This window comes from Capsicum annuum, chromosome 7 (genome assembly GCF_002878395.1).
Source record: "Capsicum annuum cultivar UCD-10X-F1 chromosome 7, UCD10Xv1.1, whole genome shotgun sequence".
NCBI lineage: Eukaryota > Viridiplantae > Streptophyta > Magnoliopsida > Solanales > Solanaceae > Capsicum > Capsicum annuum.
The window spans coordinates 110,223,474-110,237,365 of NC_061117.1; the positions used below are offsets into that span (position 1 = coordinate 110,223,474).

The window sequence follows — 13,892 nt, forward strand, 5'->3', positions numbered from 1 at the left end:
CATACCATGCAATAGTTCCATTAAAAGTTCAATAATATAGTAAAATTATTATCATAGGCATTTTATCTAATATGTTGAAGGCAGTCTTTTCAAAAGCAAATCAAATTACCAATTTACCATTCCCATACAACCAATTGTCCAAATAACTATTAAAGCATGTAAAAACATAATTAAAATATGGGAAAACCATAACCAAGCATTTAATACCAAAACCCCAACATGTATTTAAAAAACCCAAACCATACAATAATCATGCCATTAAAACATTGTATAAAACATGCCTTTAGTTAGAACTAATAATGAGGGAGGAGTACATTCCATAGATTACGAAGATGATGGAGAGAAATCACCCGTACAAGCCCCACACTAATCTTCTAGATAAAATCCTAGCCTTTCTTTACCCAAGAGATTTAAAGAGAATTAGAGAGAGTTTTTAAGTGTTTAAGATTAGAATAATAGGGTAAATGATGTCCCACTAGTGATGTAAGTCATGGATCCTTAAGAGGTTAAGTGGGGAAATATCCAGATTACTCCTAACTTAAACTGCTTAAAATTCCCGTCAGATGGTGAAACACCTAGGCTTTGGACCCTTAGAAAAATCTCCTAAGTTGAGCATTTTGGGTAAGATACGGATCAAGAGTACTAGTCGTACCCTAGGATCCAACTTAGTGACCCCTCACTTTTATACTAGGCAGTGTAGTGGGGATTACATACTATCTAAGATATGATTTAGCCTCTTCCTAGTCGTATGTTTGGGTATGGGTCGTATACTACCTAGTTGTATGGAGTGTTGAGCTTGACCTAGTCGAAACTTTCTTGGGTATGACTCAAGGTACAGTTTAGGGTACTAATGTATGTATGGCCATACCTTGGGTAGTGTAGGGGTCGTTGGTGAGGCCTAGGGTATGAGATAGGGTACCACTCATACCCCAGGGTACGGTTTAGTCAAGTGAGTCGTAGCCTCTTGGGAAATCACTTTTCAACTTTTAGGCCAATGGCTTTATGAATATTTCCCACCCCAAAATCCTTAAGTACCCTTACTATATAATGTATTATGGCCTTCTAAATAATTTTTTTCTTGACCAAAACATTCCAAATACTCTCTCAAAACATACTATTGAAGATTTGGAAGGTAGAAATCCACAAACGTTCTTCTAGGGTCAAGGAGGGTCAAGTCTTTTTGGGAATCATCTTGTATATGGCATGTAAATCTTTCCCTTATTTGTTAACTCATATATCACGTGTCTTAAATATGAATACTGACTTGTAAGTGATGATTTTAAATTCAAAAGTTAAAGGTTTTGATGCCTAGTGTTGAGTAATGTTTGATCTTGCTTAGACTTGTGTTTATACTTGATTTTGATAATGATTTACACATATGGGTGCTTGTTGTTTGTGGTTTAACAAGTGAGTCATAAGTAACCCTAAGAATGATGATTTCTACTTTGATTTTGGCCTTGGTAAAGGCATTCCCATAAGGTGTTTGTGAAAATGTCTTAGAGAAATATCTAGTCACATATTGATATTTTGAACTAGGGAAATGGTCCAGTAAGTATGAGTGGTTGGTGAATGATATTGTAAAAACCTTGTTAGCCATGTAATTAATTAATTTATGACCTTTATAGTTTGATGGCTAAAAAGGGTAAAGTCCTCAAACGTGAACTTGAATTGTGTTTGAGCTAAAGAGTAGTATAAGAATACTAATCATGAATGAATGGTTTTGATCACCATGAATATAATTGAGTGATGAATTGAATTAAGGCATTGGCCTACTAAAGTGTTTGATTGCTAAAATGGGTTAGAGTCCCTAAGTGTTGAATTAAATGAGTGTTGATGCTTGGACAAAGGGTTATAGTCCCAATGTCGACTAATGATAGTCATGTCGGCTTGTGGTTAGAGTCCCTTGCCTAATAAGATGGCTTGTGGTTAGAGTCCCTTGACCAAAAACGTAGTTTATAGAGTCCCTTGCTCAATATGGTGGCTTGAGGTTAGAGTCCCTTGCCCATTCCTTCCAAAGTATGATGGTGGAAAGTTAGATTCCTCCGCTTTATGATTCATGATTAAGTGTGTCAGGAATGCTTTCTAAGACTTGTTCCTCTTCCTGATGAACGCATAGGTGGATATATGTATGCCTATGTATATAAATGTGGTTGAATATGGTGTTTTGACTTGATTTGAATGATGATGCTACTTTTTCCTTATCCTTGAAATACATGCTAGCGCTCCAACCGCTAATCGTATCCGGACTCAATGTCCCTACGCTACATTGGGGCCAAAGCTTCTTCTTGTCTTCCTGCACAGTGACTAGGTGGTCAAAATGGTTGGTGTATTGACTTTGAAGTGGTGAGCTTCCCTACTTCGGAAGGAATATATTTTATGGTCTTTCTATCTTTCGTGATAAACATATTTAGATTTGGTTTGGCTATTATCGGGGGATTGTCCCAACATATTTAAACATCGAATTTGTAAAGGCTTGCGGATGACTATGGACTTGGGTATGTGTGGTTTAGTATGATTACATAATTGAATGATTAGACATTGTTTAAGATTAGATTATTAGTCTTGTTTCCGCTATTTTGATTTATGGTCGGAGTTCATCCAACACTTGTGAATTGATGTGATGGTTAGGTTGAGTTAATGAGGCAATCTATGGTCCTTGTTGGGCTTGAGATGCCCACATGATAAGTCCCGATTTTGGGTCATGTTAGATGGTACGACTCTCCCATACCAGTCCTATTCTTCCATACGAGTGGTACATACCACTCGTACCCTAGGCCTCCCCCATGGACCCAAGACTGTCTAGCATATGACTTTCCCAAACCAAGTCGTATCCGACCATACGTTTAGTACCCGTAAATAGTATACCTAGCAAAATAAAACCATAGAAAGTTTGAACACTGTCTACCGCACGAGTCAATGGTATGACTTGTACCCTATCTTACAGATCATGGTGATCCACTCGTACTCAGATCCAAGTTAAGTTACAAAGTCTTAGATTAAGTGAAGAAAAATCCTAAACAGTACGACCCGTCACCAACCATATGACTTGACAGTGCCTAAGCGCACACGCAAGTGTACGCTGTCTTATCAAGTAATATAATGGCTTCAAGAAAGCCCAAGTATCGATCTATCAGGAACTTGCGTTCGCCACCTATCTTATTCTAGTTTAACTAATTGAGAAAAAATAAACAAAAAGAGAGTTTGTAATTTTGTAAATTAAAAATAAAATAAATAATGCATAAACATAAAAGTCTTGGGACAATCAATGGAGAAAAGCCTAGGGTTAAAGCACTTTGAATAATCATACTATGTTATTGAAATTAATTCGTTAACTTGCTTATCTTGGTTGTTGATTAGTAGGGTTAATTGCATGATCATGGTTTCCCAACCTATAATCTTTTACCTACTATGGATATTACAAATACATCGTTGAGCGGGGATGTAATAATCCAATTAAGTTAATTAATGCTATCATCCTACGTATGAATCAAGTAAGGCATCTAAGTAAATCCCTGTCCTAGACGCTAAGTTTAATTCTTTATTTTATAAAAGAATAAAAACTCAAACTTTGTTTATTCTTATATTTTATCTCCCTATTTTCTCTTCTGAGATAAAAAGATTGATAATATATGTATTCTAAGGGTCACGAATCCATAAAATAGTTAAAATAAGAATAAACAAACAACCAACTATAATAAGCAAAATTAATCGAAATTAATCCAAAATAATAGTACTCATGTTTTTGGCTTTAACCCTCAAAGAAGGATTTTTAGCCGATAATATTCATAATCATGATCTAAATAATTGAATACATGATATGAAAAATTAAAAGCTAAATAAAAATAATAAAACCTAACTAACTGTGTAGCCGCCTATGCTTTTTCTCTCCATCCGTCTCCGTATTGTTGTCCAATTACGTGTCCAGAATGTTCTCTAAAATTGTTCCAAGATTGTCCAACCTCTCCCGCTGTGTTCAAGTGTGTATATATATTATATTTTATTAAGGGAAAAAGGTCAAATATGACCCTAAACTTTGCGAAAAGGTTCAAATATGCCCTCCGTTATGAATTTGGTCCAAATATGCCCTCACCGTTATATTTTAGGAGAAAATATACCCCTTTAACCGTTAAGTGACCTGCTGGAAATTTAGAAGTCTCTTTTTGTTTTCTTTTTTTAATTTTTAATGGCCACATAAGTAAATAATTGCCACATAAGCAAATAAAATAATAATCACCCTACTCTTTTATACCTGACCCGACCCTAAATCCGACCCAAGACCCATTTTAATCACAGTAAAACCCTAACCCATTTCACGTTTCTTCTACGCAAAGCAGCTTGTTGTAATACCCTAACCCATTTCACCATTTCTTCTACGTACGCAAAGTAGCTTATTGGAATGCTACAGAGGATAATTTTTCTGCCCTTTAGAGTCTCTTTTTATCACATTGCTTAAGGCTAAAAGAAATCCCAGTAGAATTTGCAAATATTATGATACTACAAATGATTGAGTTCAATGATTGCTTTGCTGATCTGAGGACATCTGCAGAGTAGATCCAACAAGAGCATATATTTTTTTGCTGGTATTCATGAAAGATAGAGGCAGGATATATATAGGTTGAATATGAAGAGGACTCATGAATTGTTAGAGGTTAATACTTAATTCCCAAGTTCGCATATGTCTTAGCTTGAATAAATTGAAACTACATGCTTTGGTTTGTTTTCTGTATGAACTCAATTGAGACTTTTCCAAGATTAGATTTGAATTGATTCAAGAAAAAAGTTTGAACAGATTCATATTGGCAATTTCACAGCTCTCTCTGCTGCATATACAATTAAACAACTAATGTAAGAAAGTGAGTTAATTTGCACAGAAGGACTTGGATACTAGAAGAATGTTCTCATAATTTCTTCCTTAAGACATACTCTCTACTTTGAAATTTTTGTACTCGTAAGAATTTGGTGAAATTAAGTCCTTTTGACTATTATATCAAATATCAAAGATAAATACTTAAACTTTATGCAGGTGGTTTACTGATCCTTTTATACCTATGGTCGTTTGTGTTGTACTTTTTTCTGTCACTATTTCTGAGTATATGAATTTACTTTTCCTTTAGATATCCCCCATATGTTATCTTTGGCATGAGTTCACTTATCAAGAATCAAGATTGTTTGGTGTTCAACCGTATTGCTTTTTCATCATAGTTGTAAGTTAGTTTTAATAGGCAATATGCCTCTACCATAATTCTTATCATTTCCTTGGGCTTATTTAATATTCATAGAAAAAAACTAAAGGTCTGTTTATCTAGCGATCTGGAAGTAATATAATTTTGTATAGAGGAGCTGATTACAAGTATCCATATTTCTCTGGAAGTGGGGCGCCTGGGGGAGGGCAGAGTGTACACAGACCTTATCCCGACCTCGTGGAGGAAATAAGACAAAGAACGAGTTCTAAAAAATCTAAACACTAATTACATCCTAAGTGGCTCGGAGTCTTCAAAGATGTCTACGATTGCGCATCGCATCCTCCAAAATAAGAGTATTTTTCAAGGATCCGACACGGTGTATCAAGGTTTTTGGAGAGTTTGAGCAACTTAGATTACATCAATCATCATCAAAAAGATCTTTTTCTCAAATAAACATGTAAAATATATAACTTATAATAGTCTGCAATAAATTAGTCTACTTATATATATGGATGGATACAAGCTGGTCTTATTATTGAGTTGATGATCCATTTCAGGTTTGCAACCTTGCATTTGCAATACTCCAAAAAACTTTAAGGATTGCTTTAAATTTTACGACTCCAACTAAATCATGATCCTCATCGATGACCCAAATGGAACTCGCATGATGTGCAAGTGCTTGAATTAGCACTGCCACCAATAAACTCCCTGGATGACAAGTTATGGTGTCTGACCATCTTGCTGAAGATTGTCCTGATACGTTTTTGCTCAACCTCGACTCATCATTAAAAGAACAACTCGAAGCTAAAGATGTTGAAGACGACGCTGGAAATTCTTCATCCATCAGTTCCATCCTTAGGCCAAGTTTTTTCTCTTGCAACCTCATTTTCACCAAACCAATCAAGCTCTCCGGAGGACCACCACAGTCGATGTACGCCATAAGATCACCAGATGAAAGAGTCGTGATTGCTGCTGCAACAGCTTCATCACAGTAGGCAAGAGTGGAAGATGAGATTTCCCCTATTAGTATTTTATCATCATCGACAACATTATTCAATTCCATTATGATGTGTTGATTTGTTTGTGTAGTTGTGAATTGGTATAACTAGGTTCTGAATGCCTTCAATCATATAATCTATTGCTTCTAGCAAGCTGAACAAAGAACAGTCATAATTTCAGAACACATATTATGCATCATTCTACTCTACTCGCTCCCAGTCTGTTTCAATATTAAGTAATACATCATCTAAAACAAATTATGTTGTTGTCAATGAAGCGGGTTGAGAAGCGTATGGTCTCATGTTCAAATCTCAGCAGAGGTATTGCTGAAAAGACTGCTGGATGATTAGCAATTACACACCACTTCAAACCAACTCACTCTAGAAAATGAAAACTTTCCACAGGTTAACCATCATGGACAAAAAGAAAATAAAAGTAGCAGGGAACTGCAACCAAGAATGAAATAAGAAAACAAACAACAGGCAAGACCAGAAAATGAAACTTTATCAAATACTCAAATGTGATTGAAAAAGAGAGAAATCACAACAAGAACAAAGAACTCTTCAACATGTGCACCATAATGAACAGAAAGGACCAGAAAGTGGGGTTTCAAAGAAGCCATTAAGATTTACTTGCTTGGATTGGTGCTTTTCATGGTCATGATCGTAATAGAAAAGGTTGAAAATAAATTATTGTACTAACAAAGGGACAATATTTACACAATGAGCAAACTTCACAATCATCAAAAAAGAAAAATAAACCTTACAACCAAAGTAGTAGTTATCATGAGAACAACACAGTTGTCCATGAACTATTACTGTTTACTGGTAAATATTTTTGTATTTCCTCCATCCCTTGTTTATTATTTTTCCTTTTATTTGTTGAAAATTGGACCTTTACCACATAGTACAACATGAAATATACACACAAAAAAGTGGGTCAATTAGTGTTCTTGTAAATTAAAAAACCGTAATAGGAAGGATAAAACATCAAAAACTCTGAATAAAAAATGCCAAATAACTGGACAAAAACAGTAAAAAAAATAGGATAAAACAACACAAAAAAACAGTAATATTATCCATTCATTCATTCAACTAACCAAAAGATAGTGTCATCAATACCATTCAACAAAAAAAAGTTACTTTTGGCCATATTGTTTGCCAACCAACTATGATTAACCACCAAAAAATTAAGTCAAAAATAAACATAGAAATCCAACTACATCACAGAAAAACACCACCAGGTGCAAGTACTCATTTGCCTTTAACCCTCGTTTTGGTTTTTCTTTTTTTGATTCCATTTGCAATTGTCTATAAGAGACTGCTTTTTTCCCCTTCCAGGTTGTCTTGACTGGATAATAAGGTAGATTAGTTGGCACTGAAACACCAGTGTGATCTCCAATAAAACTAATTTTTCTTGTACCAGTTGGAACACCTCTTGTCATCAACTTCTCAACCAAAGATTCAGATTCAGGATATACCATTGGCCTTAGGGGTGGATCTTCTTCATTTCCAACATCGGGACCATCTGGTTCAAAATCTTGTGTTGCAACTTGTATTTGTTCAAGATCATCTTCCTGTCCTACTATTCTTGATTGCGAATTGCTTTCCATCATTGGAATTTTTTCTTTCGTTGATGCATTTTCAGTTGACTTTTCCTTTAAAAATATTGTCAATAATTATGTTGTTAATCACATAAGAATTAAAAATATGTTTTAAATAAGTATTTTGTAGCTCACCTTGCAACAACCTTTTGCATTGTGATTTGATTCGCCATAATTACAACATGTCATTTGAGTGCCCTTTCTAGACTGTGACCATTCATCCTTCCTTTTTCTTGCCTCATCAGGCTCTCTATCCCTCTTCCATTTAGGTCTTTCAACTTGTTTCACAAAATTAGGAGGCAACATTGCATGAGAAGCCTCAACCTTCCAAAACCTCTCACCCCTTACGGGCTACATCTTGTATTTGTAGGTCAACATGTAAGCCTCCTTGGTATACCACCAATGAATTTCAGTTTCTGGAATCACTTTCTTGTGCATTAATGCTTTAATGGCATGAGGGCAAGGAATACCTGATAAATCCCAAAGTCTGGAAGTGCACTTTTTGTGCTCTAAATTAATAGTGTATCTATTTTCTCCATCAGAATCCTCATACCCCCAATCTCCATTAAATTCCACCTTACATCTATGTGCAATAGACCTCCAGTCATTGAATAAATTTATGCATTCTGGACTAATACCATTAGCACCCCAAGTCTTTGTCTTATTTTCATTTTTCACTAACAGATTCATCACTTTCACTCTTATCTCTTCTAGCATCTTGATTATTGGCTTACCTCTAGGCACTAGGATCCATGAATTGAATGACTCAGTGAAGTTGTTGTCAACCATCATATCCTTACACTGAGTATCAAAATAAGCCCTACACCATGCCTTTGGTGGAAAATTCACCAAATCCCTCGCAGCTTCTTCTGACAATTGTCCTAACTTTTTCAACTGGTCCTTGAATTCTTCATCATATGAACTCCATGAACACCACCACATAATCTTCCTCATTTTACCACTCCTCCATTTTTACACCAATTACTCTCAATATGTCTCATACAGAACCTGTGGTGAGCTCTAGGCAACACTTTGTCAACAACATCCACCAATCCCTATAATTATAAAATAAAAATTAAATAAAAGAGAAGTTATTTAATCATGAAACAAGAATATTGAAACTGAAATTTAATATAAAAATGAGAAACTTACTTTTTGTATATCTGAGATAAATGTGGTTCCAGTACCATCTTTAAGGTCCAAAAACCTTTTCAATAGCTCCATGAACCAGCTCCATGTCCTGCTGGTTTCTTTGTCCACTATTGCCCATGCTAGTGGATAGAAGCTGTTCATACAATCTTGTCCTAGAGCAACTAACAACATACCCTTACATCTACCTTTTAACAATGTACCATCCACTCCAATAAGTGGCCTCAATCCACGTTTCTAGCCTTTCTTCAGAGCATCAAAGCATAAGTACATCCTTAAAAATTGTCTTTTTCCTTCTGCTAAGGCATCCTTGGAGATATTTATCACAACATCACTTTCAGTATTAGATCTCCTAATCTCTTGTGCATAGGCCTCAAGCTTATTGTATTCATCTATAAAACTACCTTCCAACTTCTCAAGAATCATATGGTTAGCCCTTTTTAGTTTGGATTGACACACATTTAATGTAAAATCATTTTCAAGTTCTCCTCTCATGTCTTTGAACTTATACTTGGGGTTATTTTGAAGCTTATTTCTGAAGTATTTGGCCAAAGTGGTTGAATCAGCTCTAGGGTTAGAAAAGGCCTCTTCACAAGTGTGATTGTTGATTAAAGTCTTGATCTTGAACCCTTTAATTTTGCCATCTTTTGAAATCAAACACCTAAAAGGACACCCCTCTTCACAACCATGTCTAGTCCTCTTTGTATCACCCTTTATTATAGTTAAAGCCCTTTTACTAGCTAATGCATAATAGTTGACAACCTGTCTACCTTCTTTTATGTCCTTAAATGACATACCTACATACAATTCCTTGTAGTTTTCCAACCTATCACTTACTACCCTTCCCCTTTCTTTGCTAATAGCCTCCAACCCCTCATAATCATATTCCTCACCCTCATAAAGATCAAAATCAACAGAAGAACCAGCACTATGTTCACAGTCTGTGCCAACCTCTAAATTTACAAAATCACTTTCTGTATGGTGTGTGATATATTGAGTAAAGTCTGTTAGTTCACCCTCTTCCACAACAAAAAAGTTGATGACTTTAAATTGTTCACACAATAAGCTGAGGATAGCCCTAATGCCACTATCTCCATCTACAATATAATACTTACCTGAGGGCCCAGTCACTAGCAATTGTTTAACTTATGAAAGTCCAAGCCTTAAAGTAAACTCATCACATATATCTTTATGACTTAGCAATTCAGGATCAAAATGATGCCACAAGTGAACAAACTTTTTATTGTAGACAAGCTCAAGTGAAATAACCCAACTACCCCCATAATTGAACAGAATATCAACTTCATCAATCATCCTTCAAATGCACATGAAAGAAATAGTAAATACACAACAAAATTATAGGGTCCACATTAAATCAAACATAGAAATAGAATAAACAAAATTCAATAAGAACATATACATATTAGGACCACCAAAAGGTACAAAATTGATCCTATACAGACATTAAAAAGCACACCATTTTTTCTTAAAAAAATAAATTTCATGAGATTTTGGCAGACACAATCGAATCTCCTCACATATCTCATTAAGTTGACTTTATTAACTCTGTATGAACTTTGGTGATAGATGAAAACTGTACAAAGTAATAAAGAACAACTCTAGTGATCCCCAAGAAAAAAATGAGTATCGTCCGAAGAAGAAGAAAGCGAAAGTCGAAGATGATGCATTTAGACGGTGGCTTAAAATTACCTGAGGCTTTGAGCAAAAAAAATTTACCAGAACCAACCAACAAGCTGCTTTGCGTAGAAGAAACGTGAAATGGGTTAGGGTTTTACTGTGATTAAAATGGGTCTTAGGTCGGATTTAGGGTCAGGTCAGGTATAAAAGAGTAGGGTGATTATTATTTTTTTGCTTATGTGGCAATTATTTACTTATGTGGCCATTAAAAATTAAAAAAAGAAAACAAAAAGAGACTTGTAAATTTCCAGCAGGTCACTTAACGGTTAAAGGGGTATATTTGCTCCTAAAATATAATGGCGAGGGCATATTTGGACCAAATTTGTAACGGAGGGTATATTTGAACCTTTTCACAAAGTTTAGGGGCATATTTGATCGTTTTGCCTTTTATTAATCACACTCCTAGTGGAACTTAATAATTGTTAAAGTTCCAAGATTCCCACTAACCCTTGACATGCGTGCCAACCTAAATGTATTAAAATGAGACAATGACAAATATATGCCATTGCGTTAAAGTTCGCCAGACATAATTTTAGCAATGCGACACGTCACTCAACGCATTGGCACATCGATGCGATGCATTGACTTTGCGTCATCTCACTGAAATTTGCGTTCAAAAATTTGGTTAAGTGTGAAACGTCCTATCCTTTGCCCATGCCTTTTGTAGTGTATTTCCAATGAATTTTGAGCCTTTTTATCATTAATATATCACCGTATTTAGTTCATCAAGTCTCCTACAATATCATACACCACATATTCAAGATTAAAACAACACAATATTCTTCAACAACAAATCAAAACAAGAGCTAAGATAAGACAAATTCGCAATAATCTTCCACTTATTATTCCAACTTTTGACTTAATCAAATTGAACTTTGTACATTACAAACAAGTTATTCCACTCATAATTACACCATTAAAATATTTGAAATAAATTAAATACATTAGTGTCCACCAAGATCAACTAGACACACACCTATCTCAAGCTAGTAAAACTAGTTTTTCGGGTTGAACTCTAAATTACTCAATTAAGCACAAACTCATTTGAAAAATACTTTGGACATTATAAATACACACTTGGACACTTAAATGTTTATTTATATCAATATGAACACGTTAAGCACTCAAATTGCTCTCAAAACAAGGTGAAATAAGCTAGAATAGTGACACCAAAGTGTATAAAATCACCTCAGATCATCATCCACACTTAAACTGTTATTCGTCCTCGAACAACTCTTTACTCTAAGCATAAAACTCTGAGGTGACGCTACACTTCTACTAAAATGAAGACACTCAAGCTAGTACTACAATGACTACACGGAATGCAAGTTTCTACAGAAAACATGTTCTTTACACATTTGATAGCTCATGAACACTACTCCAAAACATCCAAGCCTCAAGAATTGACTCACCTAGGTGGCAAACTCATTATTATCATTTAATCAAGGATGTCATACGAATCACCCATATTCATAAAACATGTGCCCCTCACAACAAGAGAGTTACCCATAATCACTCATAATAATGCAATTATAACATAATGGGTACAAGAATTAAATTATGCTCACTCTCACAAAAAAAATTCACAAGTTACACACAATGAACTATAGGCTTGGCCTTAGTGTAATGCTCCATTAATAGTTGAATGTAAAGCTTAGGATCAATTAGGTCTTTTTTGAATTGTAATGTAGGCTAAGGGACGGGTAGAAACTATTTGGGAGTAGTGAATAACCTCTCTAAGGTCTTTAATACACTACATTATTCATGTAAAACTACTCTCCAACAACCAAATTACACCATTTTTTTGTATACCCCATTCTTTTATTTTTGCTCTATCTCTTTAAGCATTTTCACAACCACTTGGTGAAAACATAGTTTACTACCACAAGAATCAATTTTTCTCCTTTTTTTCACAATCATGACAATATTTTTACTATCAATTATATCACATCAATCCACCACACATCAATTATAAACACCAATAACTATTACTTTGAGGCATCAATTTCACCTTTTTCTTCTTCAATTTCTCAAACTCTTTACTGATTCAATTTTTTTCATTAAAGTACTTAGGAGCTTTTTAGATCAAATTATTGTCTATCAAAGAAGGGATTAGGCTACTTTTGTGGCTACCAAAGAAAAGGCTAGACGCTCAATAGGGAGAACTAGGATAATGCACAAAGGGTAGGTCAAATAGAAGGTATAAAATAAGGCTATCAAAGAAATTCCTAAATCATCTCTTAAATCCACACACTTTATTTCACTTTACACACACACCAGGCAAGTTCTAGACATCACATGCATCAAGGAATATACAAAAGTCTCACATGCACACGGAACATGCTCAACTCAATAGGATCATCATATACTTTAAACCAAACAATAGCATGAAGTCAAATTTAAGCCAAAAAGTACAAGAGTCACAAAAATAAGCCTAAAAGTCTCAAAAATAGAAATTCATTCATTCAACATACTTTTTACATACAAACTACTTGCACCATGTAATAAAAAATAGCACCAACAAGAATATCTCACGTAGAAAAAAATTTAAATTGAGCCAAAATTTAGGAATCCCCCCCGCCCCACACTTAAAAATCTACTTTGTCCCCAAAGTGAATTTAAAAAGAGATAGAAATACTCCCTGAGGCCTCTAGGCCTATATAGCAGTATCTTTACATATAAAAGAGATATGTGGGACCCCACACTCAATCTTTGTCTTGCTCGTTAGCTCAAGTTTATGGTGCTCAGACTTTTCATTAACTTGTGACTCAACCAAAAAAAAAACTAAATGAAATAAAAACTAAAAACTAAAAAGAAAACATACCTACTTTAACTTGGGTTGCCTTCCAAGCAGCGCTTGATTTAGTGTCGCGGCACGACCCAACACAATTTAACCATATTTCTTCACCCTTTTACTCCCTTTTGGGAGCCATTTTTTCATTCGTTTCTGAGCTTTTGAGTTTTCACTCTCAAGGTCAATATCTCTCTTCACTACAACCTTTATCATATTAGGAAACAGTAGATTCAAATTGCGCCGCTCAATCAGGTAATCTGAAGAGGTTTTTTATGGACTAACCACCCCAAACTTGTCCCTTTTAATAACATTGATCATACATAAATCTTTAATTTGGGATGTTACATTAGGTTCTTTGTAAATATTAAATACCACCTCTTTATCATCTACCCTCATTTTAAGTGTGTCTTTTCTAACATCAATTAAAGCCCCTCCGGTTACTAAGAATGGATGCCCCAAGATGATT

General features: G+C 34.9%; 1 protein-coding gene across 1 annotated transcript; it reads right to left on the bottom strand.

Annotated features, from left to right (window-relative positions):
- Positions 1-5,736: 5,736 nt before the first annotated feature.
- Positions 5,737-6,246, bottom strand: LOC107876573 (CBS domain-containing protein CBSX5-like). Its single transcript, XM_016723465.2, has one exon. It carries the CDS (start codon positions 6,244-6,246, stop codon positions 5,737-5,739), a length of 510 nt encoding a protein of 169 aa, XP_016578951.2.
- Between the last annotated feature and the right edge of the window lie 7,646 nt (positions 6,247-13,892).

What these genes read in the sequence shown, in the direction of transcription:
- LOC107876573 (XM_016723465.2), bottom strand. Translation starts at nt 6,246, where the DNA reads ATGGAATTGAATAATGTTGTCGATGATGATAAAATACTAATAGGGGAA.